The sequence below is a fragment of the Corvus moneduloides genome, chromosome 1 (genome assembly GCF_009650955.1).
Source record: "Corvus moneduloides isolate bCorMon1 chromosome 1, bCorMon1.pri, whole genome shotgun sequence".
NCBI lineage: Eukaryota > Metazoa > Chordata > Aves > Passeriformes > Corvidae > Corvus > Corvus moneduloides.
In genome coordinates, this window is record NC_045476.1 from 89,192,514 (window position 1) to 89,210,295 (window position 17,782).

Sequence of the window (17,782 nt, forward strand, 5' to 3'; positions counted from 1 at the left end):
TGGGAAACCACAGGCAAACACTGCTCATTGTGCCTGTGAACAGTAAAAAAAGGATAATGCAGTCAATCACGCAAAGAATAAATCCCACATTTTTCAAAAGCCACAGGTGAGAAACTGATAATGTAAAGCACCCACAAAGTATGTTTTTATGAACATGTTAGTGGAATTTCTGTTTGCTAAACAACTTTTTGAGACCAAAACAAAGAAAAATTAGTTTAATATGGCTGGTCTGTTCAGTTCTATTGCTCACCAAACAAATGTTTTATTTCACTCATATGAATACACTTCAGGAGGCTGCAACTACAGCTTTTTGAAAAGGATACCAGGCGGTCAAAGACCACATTTCATTTGCACAAAAGTTGGGTAAATGCTGCGTGACGACTATTCCACTACACTTCCCTGGGAAAGCAGCCAAGCTCATTATAGAGCATGTCTGCTTTCAGTACAACTATGTTTGTATATTCTTTTGAAACACTACTTCACCTTGGTTTGGAGCAGAACTTTTAGTGGGGCCATTACTTAAATTCCCCACTTACTTATTGATTTGTGTCCCATTAGCACTCTGACACAATAACGCAGAACATCCCCACACTACTGGCTTCTGCAAAAAGCTGGCTTCAGTATAGTGGCAGCAAACACAAGGAAACCTTAACTCCCTGCTGCTGCATGTGGTGTGAAAGTAAATATTTTACCACCTTTGTCAGCAGAAAGCTGTGTACAGAGACTCAGGAGGCACCTTTTGTGGTTAGCACCTCTCTGAGCTGACTTCAGTTACTATGGCACCAAGAGTAAAAATCCCATTGGCACCCGCACACACACGGAGCAGAGATGTTCCTGCAGTTCCTGTGCCCCTTTCCTGATCCACATTTACAGGAGCTCCCTGCTCCATCAGTACCTTGTGAGAGACCACTGAATGCATCCAGGATGGCATCCACAAACACAGATTTTGCACATCTGCCTCTGGAGGGTTTCTGTTCATTTTTTATCATTTTGGGAGGGAGGGCTTGGGCAAACCATCATTCATCTGGGAAGCTGCTACAATGGGAAGGGGAAAATGAACCACCTGAACCCATTTTCCCAACCTCTTCTGTTTCCCTGAGAGAGGACTGAAACAGCAGCATTTGGCCCACTAATTATCCACAAACCTATATACAGTTTTATAGATATAAAAGCATGCTACAGCCATTGTAAATTCAAATGTGCCAAGAGAAGTGGCAAATTTAAACCTGACTAGGCAAAATTAATGTGCATAATAACTTTAAGTATCCAGTGAAGTACGATTTTCACATAATCCCTGCCTCTTTCCATGCAAGGGCTACATAGTGTTCAGTGAAAAGGCAGCTGGTCTGTTTTCCCCTTGTAGCCTCCATAATATACCCCAAATGATTTGTTCCTCTTACGCAACAATTATTTACTACTGGCTTTTTGAGAGACGGTCATCATTAACATATATAAGTGCTCCACATTATCACTAGGAGGTAAGAGTCTTTTTATATGTATATGTGTTAATAATATATGTTTAGAAGATTGTAAATATGTATGTATACATATGTTTTATATATGTCTCTCATTATTACTTTATATATTAATATGTTTATGTGTGACTGTGTTATCAGTATGTAGTTATACAGGTACGGATTAGTGTAATACCATGTATATTAAAATAATTATATAGATGTTTTCTAGATGGGGACCTGATTTGGAGCATACAGTTTGCCAAGTCTGGGAGATCCTTATTTAGCATATTTAGCATTATAAAGCACATCTCAGTATCAGCATTGATTTGGTTGATATAATTTATACTTCCCAGTTGTCAACAGCTCCACAGCCAAAGAAAAAGGTCCAGAGTTTATGATTTTTTTCCATAAATACTATATTTAACTGTACATAGGAATTCTTCAGACAGAAGAAAATTCCTGTTCTCCAAAACAAGATGAGCTGGCCCTTCTCATTTTCCAGGCTTCTTTTCCAACACTGTGACAGCCTGTGATACCTTTGGAGGTATCTATGAATACCTTTTTGTTTTTTTCCTTATTTGGATGATGCCCAGCACAGTGGCTGGTACTGGGCGATGGGGAAGATGGTGCCTTCCGGGAGGAAGGCTACTGGGGACCCCCATGGTGAAGCTCTTCCTCACCAGAGATGAGAGCACAACATAATCTTAGAGAATGTTGTGAAGCAGTTGGACTTTCACCTCCCACTGCCACTGTATTAAATCCCTGTTAGTGCAGTTACTGCCGTTCAGTCAGCCCCTGGGGCTGGGAGCTTCCTGGGAGCATCGTGGTGAGGTGCTCCCGGTGTACCAAGACACACAGTGGCTGTGACAGTAGACACAGTCCCTACTCCAGCTACTGCACTCTGGAACATTCTTCCCACCAATGTGCCTGACTGCAGCCTGGCACTGAAGGCAGGTAGAAAACCTTCCTCTGCCCTAGGAATAAATGTCCCTTTTCCCTCCAAGGAGCATCTTTCTGCAGTGGCACCTGTGCCTTCCCTCAGGGGCCCCAGCTGCCAGGAGGTGCTGCCAAGGGTTTGCTTGCTCTGTTTTAGGAGGTAAACTGTGCTGCTTGAGTGACCAGGAGCAACCTGAAGTGCAGCCAGTATTGCCTGAGATTTCATAGTTGTGGGTCTCTTGGGAAAAAAATCCACAACAAAACACAGACCAAACCACTCTATTTGTGCTGAAATCCAGCAGAAGTCAAATCGTCCTCAGCAGCAGCAGCTCAGGGGGCAGATGGCTGAAAGCAAGCCAGGTGTGCCTCCTCCTCCTCCACTGTGGTCTGTTTGCCACAGGTTTCAGGAAGTGTTTCGTGGGAGCTTTGCCCACTACAACCTTCAGACAGGCAACATAAACAGCGAGGGGTGCAGCCTTTAGGGTAAGGACAGTGATGAAGAGGAGAAGACAGCTGGGGGGCAGTGAGGCAGCAGGGGAGGAAGACAATGAGGACACAGACACCTGTGGCCTCCACTTCCAAAACTAGCAAGTGCAAAGCTTTACACAGATGCCCAAAATGGAGTCACACTGTCTGCAAGGATACTGGGAGACTACCAGCTTGCAGCAGAGCAACATGGACACAGGCCAGCAAAGCAATGACTTCTCTCTCCAGCGAGATGACCAGCCAAAACCTGCTGGGGAACAAATGTAGCGGTTTTCCTTCACTCCTAGGGAAAAAAATCACAAGGAGTGGAACTTAACTCACAATAACTCCTTCCAGGGAAACCAAACTTCTTTCAGGTGGTGTTGATGAGTCCTTTGGTGAAAGTGAATAGGCTTTTAGATCTACTGGAAAGTCAAAGGCAGCATCCCCAAACCCCTGTGAAGAATGAGGGTGCCAAATAGGTTTAACAGCTTGTGCCTCTTTTAATGGAAATATCACATTTTTGCACATAAATACAGTAAAGTACAAAGGATTAGAAAATAGGCTTAATTTCCAGCCCCTAATTCTAGCATTCTGTACGTTAATCCCTGAGAGCACCTGTCAATTGTCGGTCTCTTGCAGGTGGTACTGAAAGTGCAAATTCAAGTGCTCAGCTGCAGCACAGGTTGCTTTTCAGATACCAAATCTGAGTGCTAAATCTTCAAAACCCTGGGTTGGCAGTAAACAAAAATTAAGTTAAACCATTCAATCCAGTGTACCAGTCTGAAATCTATCCTGATACCTTTGCCACAGAAAGCCAAAAGATTGTCTTCCTGCTTTCCAAAGAAACGAGTTCAGCTTGTATTCTGGCCGCTCCAAAGCCATTACAACATTGGTGCCTATGAATTGCACAGCACTGATGCACTTGAGGGTTAAAACCTTCTTCATATTCCCAGGACTAGGCAGGTGTATTAGCAGGTGCATATTCCTCCAGCTCTGGCCTAGGAGGCTACCTGGCAATGCAGTCTGGCCAGCACAGAAGTACAAAGAACAGGCTGTGTGGAAAAACCCCTGTTTCACACATCTGTCCTAACCTCTGTCAGACCCCGGAGACAGGAGCTGGCAGTGCTGACTTGGGTGCTACTTTTCAATCGACTGAATTTATTTCTCCCATGACATGCACAGTTTCATTACAAATTCAGTGAGACTGTGGCCAGCCTTTGTGCTCTGGGACTAAAGGATGGAAAAGTTTCCCCTCTCTTTAATTGAGGGGAGAAGATGGTGACAGCAGCAGGTGGGGTCTGCCTGCGCTCCAGTACAGCAACACCTTCAGGAGGACACACTGCAGCACATTTCAGTTCAAATGTGGGCAAAGCCTGAGCAAAACCTTATCCTGACCATGGGCTCTGTGCTGTTTGCCTTGGACCTCTACTTCTATGAGTGTGGTCTTTCTTCAGCAAGCAGCAGGTTTACAGCCCTTCCTTATCAGAATTTGCCAGGGCTTGGCTTGCTGTTCAGGCTGACTGCTGGTACAACCAGAGGAAACTTTAATGTGGAGCACAGGAACCTGCAGCAACCCGTGGGAACTGCCACTTGGAGATGTACTTCGACACTAGGGAAGGTTTTCTCCCCGTGTAGGGACAGAGGGGTGAGGTACTGCCCTCTTCGGGCACCCAGAGGTGTAGTACCAAAGCTTGCAGGGACATCTGGTCGCATCAGTGGCTGAGCTGCCTAGTACTGCATCTCTGACTGGGTATTGCCAGCATATAGCTGGATTTGACATCTCTGAAAGCTGCATAATATTCTTGTCCTGTCTATAATCTGGAAAGCCTCACAATAAACCTGGTGAGTTTTTAAAAAATAAATATCAACCTAAAAAATATCCACTGTGCTTCACCCATCTCCCTTATTTCACAGTCAAAAGCAATGACAAAAGCTTCCCTGAGACTAAAGAGGAGACAACAGACAATGAATAAAGGGAAATCTAGTGGGGGAGGCAAATCTTAGGTGATGGTGGCAATCAAAAATTATCTCATCTTTTCTATTTCTTCAAAGAAATCAGTCCCTGCACATGATTTATACTTGCAGAAGATGTGAATACCTCAACTGCAGAGATATTTCATATTAAGCCCTTTTTAGATTCAGCAGAGCAAACAACAGCATTAAGAACTGCATCCATATAGACTGTATAGACCTGTAGAGTTTAATACCTGTACTTAAAATCTGTTTACTGGAATAGAAATAAAGTGCTTAGAATATCCAAAACAATTGTAGACCTGGATTTTCACTGCCAACCAACACTATGATCAATTTTAAATTATTACTATAAACCTTTGCAATATGTCTACCTAAGGAACGAGAGGGAGGAATGTCTAGTGTCAAAACCACAGCTCCTTAATTTGGTCCATTACAAAATGAACAAACACAAAATACAATCCTTTCACACACATGTTTTGCAAGCTCTTTCTCAGTCATTCACCTGGAGCTGGAAAAACAGGAATCCACAAGAGGACTGCACCACTTAGAACTTCCTGTCAACAGCAGACAGGTAAGCTTAGTAAGTCTTCCACCTCAAAATACCTTCCTGCTCCACCATCAGACATGCTGTGGCATAGCCCTTGCTGTATTTCTGCTCCTTAAAGGCCATGGCTCAGTATTCCAGCTCCATGAGCAGTGGGCATGCACGAAGGCAGTCAGTCTGTTACCTTGCTAGGATAACAAGACTCAGTGGCTCAAGAACCTTCTCAGCAACTGCCTTTAAATCAGGTCCTGCTTTGGGCAGGAGACACCTGCCTCGGCTTTTGAGCCTCTGCTGCTCTATTCTTCTCCTGTTCCTCTGCCTTCCTCCGCTCCTCTTTTAGCTCCTTGTATCTCCATTTGGGAATCTGCAGATAGGGGTCATCCTTTGCACTGCTCCTCCTTCTGGCCTTTTCTGGCTGGAAGGTGGGTGGGGGAGCCTTGCTGACACGGACTTTGGGGATGACAAATCCCGGCCGGACACTGCTGCGTCGAAGCAGATGGAGCGGCAGGAGGCTTGCTTTCCTCGTGGCTACTGCGTTCACTTGGGACATTGAAATGCTGATGGGCTGCAGGCTGGCTCGACGCTCCTTCTTCTTGGGGATCACTGTGACTTTGGAGTTCTGAAAGAGCTTCTCATAGCTGCTGATGTGATCTTTGTCGTGAAATCGGATCTCCTCTGCTCTCTGCTTCCTAAGGATTTCCTGCACTGCCAGTCTGCGTTTCCCCACACAAGGTGGGCTGCCTGGGCACACAGTCTGGCATGCCAGAGCAATGAAGGGACTTCCCAAGCTTGTTGTCACCTTCACCATGTGGTCAAGGACCCCGTCCTCTTCTGGGCCATAGAAAGATCGGAATGAGACAGCTGCCCTTACACACTCAGAAACCTTCTGCAAACAGCTTTTTGGCTCTGCAGCCTTGGCAAGAAGTTCCTTCATTTTTGGCCATTCTGGTTTATATTGATCAGAAAACTGTTCTGGGCATGGCCTGTCCATCAGCTTCTGCATGACCAAGGCAGACTCTGATCTTCCTGTGAAACAAGCCCATTCCCATGAAGTCAGTCCACGGCTTGGGTCAGTTGCATTAACATTTGCCCCTCAAAAAAAAAAAAAAAAAAAAGAAAAAGAAAAACAATTAGTGTTAATTAATTAAACCACCTACACTCCTGTTGCTGTGATCAGAGGTGAGTCCAGCAGACCCCTGCAATACAACATAAATACACAATAATATTTGTGTCAAAATAAACATGGAATTAAGGACAGATCACGTTCCTGACTTTCTGAACTCCTTATTTATTTAAAACAAGGTAAAATACATTAAGGCTTATATATGAAATTCTCTTTAAGTTACAAATAATGAAAAAATTAACTTTACCTGCATTTAATCTGGACTGACATTTTAATATTCATTCCCTTGAGCTCACAGGAAAAGAGTTACAGATATGGAAAGAAACAATTCTCCCCATATAAAATAGTGGACTTTGTAACAGTCACTGCCACTTGGAAGAAAGGTTAATGATCGGAAGTTCCATGAAAATATCCACTCACTGCTCACTAGGGGTAAGAACAGCCAATAAAATATAATGAATTTCTTAAAAAGCATTAAAAATGGAAAAAAATAGAAAGCAAAAAAGGGGAAAATAAACAAAACAACAAATGTGCAATTCATGCTCTCTTACGTCTAAAAGGACCCTGTAGAATTAGGAAATGTTGAGAGGATGGTAACAAGGGTGATCAAATATAAGGAAAGTTTCCATAAATATCAGAGAGTGGATAATGGGTGAGATAGACCTTCAGTCTGAGCCCAGAGCAGCTGTTCTCATCTACCTGAGATTACCAGCCCTAAGAAAATGAAGTAATTGTTAGCCAAAACACTCTGCTATTGCCAAGTAGACCAGTCGTAAGAGGCAGCTGGGATACAGGCTACACAGCAGAGGCTTAGACATTTGAAGTGTTATGCCCTGGAAGGAAATTTTTTCTAGTGGCCTATCCTCCTCCCATTCCCAATTTATAATCTTTATCCCTCCAATTCTGATGTCTTTCCCCATCACCATTCTTTTTTTTTCTTATATATCTGCATCCTTTTCCATCTTTGCATTCCTTTTGATCTCTCCACCTTCCTATAAGACCTGTTGGCTTTTGCCCTTGTTCTTCGCTCTTTTGTTTTCAAGTGGAGTTACACTCCTCCTCCAGGGCACTTGGATGCTTGAAGAGAGGTTACAAGAGCATCAGGAGAAGCAGGCATCCTCGTCTGCTCTATGGTTTCCTTTACAACTTCTTTAGTACCATATCCACATTCCTTGGCAACCAGAAAACTGCAGGGAAGTCCTCCCATGATATTAGAGTGGGACTGTGGGCATTTGTCAATGAGGGTGGCATGTGCCCAGCCCTGCTCACAGAGAAAGCTCAATTCAGAGTGCACCTGTGAAGAATTGCTGCAGAACAATGAGCAGCAGCAAGTGGTTTTGGAAGCTGAAGTTAGCAGGATACTGTTGGAAAAACCCAACAGATTACAGCTGGTGAGCGCTAAAGGATACAAAAGACCTGTCCAAAAACTGGCTTGATGGCACCAATTAAATACAATCTCAGAGATGTGTCAAGGACTTGATAATTGGCACCACATCCTGTGCTTCGCATCCAAGTGATCCTGGGCACACCTCCTGGGCACACACATCTTGATGTTTTACAGTATATGGGTATGAAGGTGAATGAATGAAATCAATAGAATGAGTGAACACTCTGGTGTCAGGCAGACAAGTTCTTAAGCTGAAAATCCTTTGTTTTATATCCTGCCTTTGAACTCTGACAGATCTCAGAGGGAGCTTTGCATGCTCCAGTCTGCAGACTGTTCAGCAGGTCTGCGCCATGCTCCCTGTGACAGGCACGGGCTCTTTGCCCAGCTGCCTTCAACATACTGAGCTCTGCAATGTTCAGTCATGGTTTACTCATATCTTTGGCCCTGCAGACATTTTCTGGGTTTCTTGAAAGAGTTTAAAGGGCTTTTTGAATTTATTGAAGGGCTTCTTTACCAGATGAAGGACCATTTTCAAACAGCAAACACAAAACTGACCTACACAGATTTTGTCACAAAAGCGACAGTCTGTCCCATTGCTTTGCAAGGAGATGTCCAGAGACCTGAGGAAAAGGCCAGAGAATACCATGATAATTTTTTTTCAGGGTGGATTACTTTGGAGACAGCATTTCAAACTAGAATTAGGAGTACTCAAAATAAGGAAAGGCAACCACAAACCAGTTTGTAATGGGTTCAGTATACCCTTTCCCACAAGGATGTTTTGTCATTACAGGAAAATAAAGGGAAAAAGAGAGCACGGGGAAAGTGATAAAACCCTCAATTTTAACTCTATTAAGTTAATTCCTAAGTCTTTGAGAAAATCCCTAAAAAGGATGCTGGAGATACAGAACAAGAATGGATGTGGAAGGAGACACCCTAAGCAATATTGCTGATCACAGTTTAAGTGTAATTTAAGTGAAATTTGCAGAAAGGACCACTCAGAGAGAGCACCAGGGCACTGCAGGGAGTCAAGCATGGCGCCCAGATTGGAAGGCAGAAAGGAGCCAAAGAGGAGGAAGAGTCAATCAAATCAAAGAGTTCACCAGCTGTGGATTTGAAGAAAGGATTTCAAGGTCTTAAAGGCAGAAGGGTTTGATGAAGTTCATGACTGCAGAAGTTACAGATAAATCAGTGAGGGGAGGGAATAAGATGTACAAACACACGACCTCCTGCTTCACTAACTTGTTTTTGAACTTCCCTACCCAAGCTTCCTACCCTTGAATCTGTCCCATCTCACAAAGCACATAACTGCTTTGTAGCTGTGCAAGTAGACCCACGGCTGACTATGGGTGTTTCCCCTCTATGTTGCCATACATTTTTATATTTTGATATAGAATTTTGCTGGTTTGTTTGTCAAAGCTTCCTACTCTTGAATCTGTCCCATCTTTCCCTGGTCCCTTCTTAACCCTTGCCTCGGTCTGCACTCCTTCCCACAAGAGCTGACTGTGACTGTGGCAAACTGTGTGGAAGTTGTTTCCTTGGTGTACATATAACAGGCAAGGAATTAATACAGGAAGAACAGCAGCTAAAGGAATTGTCTTCAAACACCATATTTAATTCTCAGTTTGTAAGCAAGCAAGAGGTACAGACAGCTGCTTAGCACTATCCTCAAGAAAAAGTCAGTCCAGTTCTGCTATGGTGCAACTGTGAGACCTTGGAGCAGAGTAGTTCAAAAAGAACAGTGTGAGAAAGTGCTCACTGGGGGCTCCCCACCTTTGCTTGGGGGCTGCACTCAGCTCTGGTCCTTGTCTGGGCTGTGCCTGTACCTGGCCATGTGCCCTCCTGGTTTGGACCCTGACCCACAGAGTTAATTTTGTGTTTGACCTCAGATCCACCTTGTCTCTATGGGCTTGCCCTTATCATCATGGACTTGCCTGGCAATCCCTGTGGTGCTGGCTGATCCAGGTTGTTCTCACCAGCCCTGCCATGTTCCTTAAAGGACCGCCTTTGTTGATGAGGCTGGTGCTGAGGCCTTCGTGTCACCCTTGGCTCACTTCCCTTTGAGGAGAAGCCCACTCCTTCTGACAGATGAGTCCCCAGGTGTTTTGGAAACTTTATCTCAGAAAACAATACTACAGAGAATTGAAATCCCAATCTTTTAACAGAAATCGATGCTGACTTTGTACCTTGTATCACAAAATCTCTTCTAAGGCATGATTTACCATAGTTTTATTGATTTTCTGCACAAATCAGGAGACATTCCTGAACAAACTTGTCATTCAGCAGAATGCCTTATCTGGAACAGACACGAGTAGTCATGTCCCTTTGTAAACGTGATAGCAGTCTTACGGAACCAATTGTCATTTCAGTGTAAGTATAGCCTACAAGTTTTCTTTCAGGAATGCTGTACTTGCCTTGCTTTTCCTAAAAGTTGCCCTGAACATCATTTTCAGCACAGTTAGTTTGAATACACATGCTCCTTTAGGATATAAATATCCTATTTTATTAAGACTTCATGTCCTTTTGAGATGCAGAACTGGCATCTTGAGTTTAAAGACAGGGGCTGAGGTGGCTCAGGCTCTGTTACCAGCCCAGTGTTTAAAGCCCAGTCTCCAGATCCAGGGCCACTCCAACAGCGCTACTAAAGCAGCACTGAGTTTACACTGGAGATTACAGCAGGGCTTGACACGTGAATAACAACCAGCATTTCTGGCTGGCTCTCCTGATGAGCGCTGGCAGTGGCGCGGTGCTGGCAGCGCAGCAGCCTGTGACAAACTGCCGGTGGGAGACCGGGCCCACCCTTCACCCGCTGTGCACTCACGAATAGCAAATTCGCATGTTCCAAAGACTCCCTCTGAAAGAGCAACATTATGGCCAAGTGTCTCAGAGTGCCTTAATCTTGTAGTGATTGACCTTGGCCCCCCTCCAGGAGCTCAAATTTCAGAAAGAGCAGTCACTGGCAATCCAGCTCCGACCATCTGTCACACATTGCTGTTACCTCTTTCCCCATCTGACTGTGCTAAAACCATGCTAAGGCAGCTAGGAAGGTGAGTTATTTTGCTTTACTGACCTCCTGCATTGCCATAAGTAGCTGGCCATCAGTAGAGGTCTTACCCAAGCCACTGAACGGATACTGGGTTTAAAAACCTCCTGGCTGTAACTCTTTTCTAAACGCACATAAACTGCTTTGTAGCTGTGCAAGTAGACCCACAGCTGACTATGGGTGTTTCCCTTCTATGTTGCCATACATTTTTATATTTTGATATAGAATTTTGCTGGTTTGTTTTTCAAATTGATTTTCTCACCAAATCTTTTAATAACAACTTCTCTTACCTTCTTCAGCACACTAGCACTTCATTGTCAGCAGCCACTCAGTGTCCCGTAAGTCTCAAACTACTTCTAAATCCATTCTGAATGAGCATTTCCCTCCTGCCCTCCCTCCATGTCACCAGATTGTGCAGTGCTCAAAAATACTCAGATATTAAAATGGGGGCACGCAATTTACCGCACTTCCTTCGTGGCCCCTATTTTCAGCTGAAAATGTGAGGATCTGCAAGTACTCACCGCAACTTGAATTTAGAAAATCAAAAGTATATTAACTCTACAGATCTTTAGTCAGTGGATGATCTTTGGTATCCTCAGTATCTCTGATGCAAAAACAGGCTGATAAAACTTTCTGTAGGCAAACTCAAGATGGAGGCTAAGAAAGCCATTTCCTGGCTGGCCAAAGGTTTGTTCTCCCCAATATTCTGTTTTCTTATGAACCATCGAAACAAGAAGTGGCTGTTCAGATGCCAGAGGCAGCAACCAAAGCAGTGAACTTTGATATTGATACTTTTTGTATAAGAATCAGAATAACAAGTACTGAGTTATTTACATAGCTGAAAGGTTGTGAAACAACTTCTAGTGACCCAAACAGAACGAATGGGCTTCCCTCAGATCTCTAGTGATAATAATAGGTCATGACACCATAAGACCAATTTGACAAGTCAGAAAATCATAGGATTGGAGCTTCATTTTAAGTGATGATTTATAACACACAATGGAAAATTCTGAACTAGCATCTGCATGAAGTATGTGTGAGTCCAGAAAGTGCATCTGCTTCTAGCAGTGTTTGAGCTCTGACAACAGTTCCATAATTTTTTGTCATAAAAATTTAACATAAAATGAATGATCCAATTCCTAAGCCTTTGTTCCAGTGTAAGAGGCTACAGAACCTAGCAGAAAATAACACACCAGTTACCACATCATGTTTTCTGTGTCATATCAATGACACAGAAATACTATCATATCTGTCTAGAAACTGGATATTATGAAATGAAGGATAGTAATATCACTAGGCTTGATAAAAGCCTGTGACTTAAAATATTCTGATTATGAGGGGTTAGACTCTTGTGACAGCAAAATCACTGAAATGAACTCCTTATTCAAGATCTTCCTCAATGAAATGGACCTGTAGGACTCTTGATCTAGACACTAACAATACTCACATTCCATTTGTTATTATTTCCATAATATTTAATTCGTGTCATAGATTTGCAACTGAAAAACAATAATATATACTAATATAAGCTAGATATTTAATTATTATCTACCAGTTTATATACCAGTTACTTCATATAAAAAAACCCATGCAATATTGTGGCTGAAAGATGCTGTATGTTAGGACTGCTCTTCTAGAGGCTGCTGCCCCTCAAGAGGTCTTCTGAGTCTTCTCTTCAGGACCCCTTCACTTGCAATGCAATACAGCTGGGAACTCAACTGCAGACAAGAGCCAAGAGCGAGAAACATAATTCCTGTTCTCAGAGACCTGCTCACTCCCTGTGCCTCAGCTCCCTCCTTGCAGCAGAGACAGACCTGCTGGTGCCCTGTTGCCCATAAACCTGGAGACCAAACTCAGCTATAGAGGTATTAAAAAAATCCTAAGTCACCAAATTTCCCACCAATGTTCCCTGTGGGATATGGCCCCTACACCCAACTCTCCTGACAGGAGCCTGAGACCCCAAAGCTTTCCAGTCCCTGCCACGGTTTGAGGCAGAAGTGGAGGTCTGGCTCTGGTCCCACCCTTGCACTGTCACACACAGAGCTGACAGCAAGAGCCCTGTGAGCCTTTCCCACCTCTGTCATGGATTTCATTAAATTCTGTTCTACAAATTTTGATGATCCTGCTCCCCAAACTCTCCTGGGGACAATCAGTCTCACCCTGAGAGTTCTAGGAAAGCTCCTGGGTGAGTTTGTACAGGCAAACTGAGTGCTCCCCCAGAATGTGCCTTCAGTGCCTTGACTATGGCTTATTTAAAAGCTGCACCCATTTCCAGGGAAGGCTGTACTACAGTTCTCAGAGGAAGCAGAGCCAGTTTTCTTCTTGGTAGTTGTTAGGATTTAGTTAGATGATGATAAAGAAGAAGCAAAACACTTTGTATACCTGCCATCACCAAGGCTTTCACACATTCCGTTCGGCCCTGCATTGCAGATTTCATCAGTGCTGTGAATCCAAACGCATTCCTCTTCTCAATATCAAGCCCGGGAAAATAGTTCAATAAATAATTTGTAATGGTTATGTGCCCTTTAAAGAAACAAAAGAAACAGAAAAACAATATGTCACAGAATGAAGGTTCTGTTTCAAGGATAAACCAAAAATTTACTCCTGCAGGTCTGATAAATGGAAAATGCAGATAATTAATAAGATCTCTTTTCTTAGTGTCCTCTTCCACTCATTGCAGTCATCAGCCTTAAGGTTAAGTGGCCCTGACTTGTGACCAGAATGCTGGGATAGGAGGTGGAAAACATGGGTTCCCACCTTCTCTCAAGTTGCTCTCCTTTCTGAAAAGTCAGTTTAAGGTAAGGGAATAATTGAAGACCAGAGGTAGTCACTCTGAGGTTGCAAGGGGCCCCAGTTTCTTGACTCAGTGAGTAGCACTGCAAAGGGAATCCCTACAGCTTATGGAAGGAAGTTCCATCTTGTTTTGGGGTGACTTTACGATGCTGGATCCTCTATTGCCTGCTTATTGCCCAGACATGAATCCTGTGCCTTTCTGTGCCTTTAAGCCAGATCCGAGAGATGGGGGGGAAAGGTGGTGGAATTCCTTTGGCAGCTGTGTTCAAAAACACAGATAACTCCCTCGCGCTCTGTCCCCAGCGCTCGGCTCTGCAGCAGGGAAGAGAGTTGTATTCTCTTGCTTTTTAGCTAGCTTCTCGTTCATTAGCTGAGGCAGGAGTTTTCCTGGGAGTGTGGCTTCTTCTTCTCAAACTGGAACTGTTCAGCTTTGCTCCGGTCCGGAACACCATCACCGGGAGGCCCCACACCGCAGCCCGGAGGGGCCCACGACACACCCCAGCTCCAGAGAGAGCAGAGCCACACCTACAGAAAGGACTCTGAATCTACCAGGTCTTCTTCACAGCAAAAGGTTTTATTATCTAACATTATTCATTTTTTCCCCATTGTACCTGAGCACACCTTGCTTGTTAAATAAACAGGTTTTTTCACTTTCCTCCAGAGATTCTTTCTGAACCTGGGTGAGGGAGGTGCTGCTGAAACCTGCCTTCTATTCAAGGACACGTTCATTTCAGATGTTTCCTCCCAGTTTGTCTCAAACCAAGACACGTCACTGGGGGAACTGAGTGCAAAGGTTCAGCTTTTCGCCTCCTCTGGTAAATTTGAGCCTTAGAATCATGGTGCTTCATTAAAAAGTGATGATTGCACACAGTTATTCCAGCCAATAATGCTAATGAACCATGTCAGGCCTGATACAAGAGAAAGGAATATTTTGTGTAGGATCTCACATTTTTATTTTTCCATCTGACAGTGTAAAGCCACTTGTCTACTCTCCTGCAGTTGGAAAATGGAACTGATGTTCAGTTTTGGTAGTAAAATGAATTATTTAAGTTCTGTTTCTAAAAGCAACTGTTGTTGCCATTCATGTGCCTTGTATGCCAGGGTAACTGGTGTCTGCAAGGCTATACTGAGGAGCTGAACACATCTCTAGCTAAATGGTTGGAAGACCAATTAAGACATCAAATCTTTATAATTGGACTATCAGACGAATAGCTAGTGCCATAATGACTCATTCAAAACAGTTTTCCCTCCACTTGTCAATCATTTTATGATGCTTTGATGCTCTATAAAATAATGCCGTCTGTCAGGCAGCTGCAACAATCACAATTTAATTAGTAGGAGATGTAAAAGTATTCTCTCATCTCACTCTGCAGTCCAGCTGACTATTCTGTAATGCATGCCATTCAAATTCATCTAGAAATGTTACTGAAGCAGATTATAATTCATACAGGACAATTTAAAAGTCTATAGCGTCACATCTGGTGTCGATTTCATCAGCAGCCATTTTGTACCAACACAGTCCTCCATTCACTTTGAAAAGCAGGCTAAGAAAGTCTTTACCAATTAATTTGTGTTGCAGGTTTACTTTCTCTCCTATAATTTTTTTGACTGTTACCTTTCTGCATAACTGGAGACTCTCATGAAACCTGAGCAAATGTAGAGATAGTGCAGCTCAGATGAGCAACTCCCAAGTCAGAGAAAACCAAATAAATAGCTCCCTGTACCTTGAGCAATCCAATGAGAACGAAATATAAAAATTCAGCAAACCATAACAAGCTGAACAAAGCCAAAGTGAACTGGGTTCAGGGCAGGATCAAGTGACCTGGTCCAGCTTACTCAATACAGAGGCTTCAGCTTTGCTGATTTTTTGGCATAAAATCAAATCCTAGCAAGGAATCAGTTGCTACTGGGAGAATCTTTGTGCCCAAATTGTTTTGCAGGACACTCTCTGTTTCAGTGATGTAGAGCATGTGTCTTCATGAAGGCTTCGGAACAGTTGAAATACTGCTTTTTGACCACAAAAAACAGAGGCAAACTGAAACAACTAGAAATTATAAGACGGAAGATTTTTCAGGAGTTATTACATCACTAAAGATGTTCTTTCCTTTGCCTAAAGTATAATTACAGTAAGAGATGTTTTGCAAATCTGGGGTGATCCTGAATTAATCCTGAAAATCTTGCTTAACCAAAATCTCCAGGGGACTAGAAAAGGCCTCAAATGAGACCAAAAAAATTATCAGCAGAAAAATAAGAAAGAAAATTTAAAGTTTGTGATTCCCAGAAGTTTTGTGTCTCAGGGATTCCTGAAAACCACTGCAATTTTAATCTGGAGGATATTCTGTGCTCTGAGGTTTGCTTCAGATTTCCAGTTCAAACAGATATCAAATGCAAAGCAAAATTCAGAGCTGCCAAGTTTTAGTTCAAACCCTGTCATACACTTTTGATTTAAGGCCATAAAGTTTGCTTTGGTTCTCCTGTGTCTGGGAGAACAAGCAGCCTGTACCTAATTGAGTGAGTCTCCTGTGATGCCAAGTCTGCTGTGCAAGCTGTATGCATCTCTAAAATAAACGAGCCTGGACTCAGCCAGTTTGGTTATACTGAATTCAAACAGGCTCTTGCTGTTTGTAAGCCAGCTCTATCTCCTACCAGAACTGGCATGCTAAGGGTACACTTCTTCTCCCTGCAAGCCATATATAGAGATCAGCACAGATGTCTGTAATAGCTTAATTCACTTAATTGCTGCCACAAAGGAAAGGCCTATAATGATGACAATATTGCCTAATAATTTGTGTAACACAGGCAGAAGTATAAGCTGCATAGTAAGGAAGATGCTTTGTCAAGTAACATTTCAGTCCTGAATTGTACCTGCAAAATGCTTGTGTTTGGCCTGCGGTTAGTGAATGCTTTCTCACAGTTGGATGGAACCAAGGACACCCAGAATGCTTTTTCCTCTGGGCGTTTTAGGTGTTTGTGTTCTCATGTCTTTCTTAATAAACAGTAACTGGGATAACTTCCAATTTGTGTTCCCAGCTCTACAGCCTTGCCCCAAACTGATGGCTGTAACATAAAACATCTATACTTTATAAGCAAATACAACTCCCTCTGAACACCAGTGCATGCCAATTACTATACACTGATGTAGCTATGTCCCCATCAGCAGGAGAACTGAGAAAAAAAAGTAATTTTCCTTCTTTTCCCATTTTTTTTTAAAGTCACTCTCCTTCCTCCCTTTCTTTCCACATCTTATTTCAATTGCTTGTTTCTATCAATCTCCCATTTTTTTCTGCATTGTCCTTGCAATATTGCTTAGTGTGTAACTGAAACTTCATACAGCCTGTTAGCTACTGTTCTCCCATGCTGGTTAGACATAACAAAGCCTCTCCAGGTTTGCACTTCAAGGACACCTTGTTGTCCCAGGCCCTGAAATATGTAAACTAAAGCCTCTGAACAGGGGGAGGGGGGAAACTTGGGGTAATTACTTCATTGCCTGAAATTGTAATTGGAGAATTAACCCCAATAAGTAAATGGACCAAACTTATAAAAGTGTTAAAAACCCGTGACCCAGTGGCCATCTTGGGTGTTGCCCCTCAGAGGCTTTTTGACTCCCAAGATGTTCCTACTGAAGGCCTTTCAAATAAATACCTGCTTTTATGCTCTTAATCTTGTCTAGCCTCTGTTTTCAGGTAGACGCTTCAAGGCATCAGTTCTGGCACCCCAGGTGGGACTCAAACCCACAATCCCTGGCCCACCTGGTCAGTGGATCCTAACAAAAATGGCAGCACTTTCTGAAACCTTCAAATACTACCTTACAAATAACTGAAATAATGTGGATTTGATATTAGACCTTCCACAGGAAAACCCATAGTTTTGGTATAAATAACAGTGATCTCAAAATAATTTATTTTGTAAAAGTGTGATTACTTTCACACCCTAAAGTTAAACCTCCCCCCCCAACAAATAAATTCTCCACTAAAGGCAAGTTTGCATAAGCTCGGCTTTCAGGTCTTTATGATACACTGCTCAGTGTTACTACTTAATATCCAGCAATAATTAAGCAGCA

General features: G+C 43.0%; 1 protein-coding gene across 1 annotated transcript in view; it reads right to left on the reverse strand.

Moving 5' to 3' along the window:
• Positions 1-200: 200 nt before the first annotated feature.
• Positions 201-17,782, reverse strand: part of ANKRD33B (ankyrin repeat domain 33B) — a 53,854-nt gene continuing 36,272 nt past the window's right edge. The window contains exons 3-4 of the mRNA XM_032117960.1: positions 13,312-13,452; positions 201-6,471 (exon numbers count right to left, since the gene is read on the reverse strand). Of these exons, the coding sequence (XP_031973851.1) occupies positions 5,621-6,471; positions 13,312-13,452 (992 nt within the window). The 3' untranslated portion in view covers positions 201-5,620. The remainder of the gene's footprint in view (positions 6,472-13,311; positions 13,453-17,782) is intronic.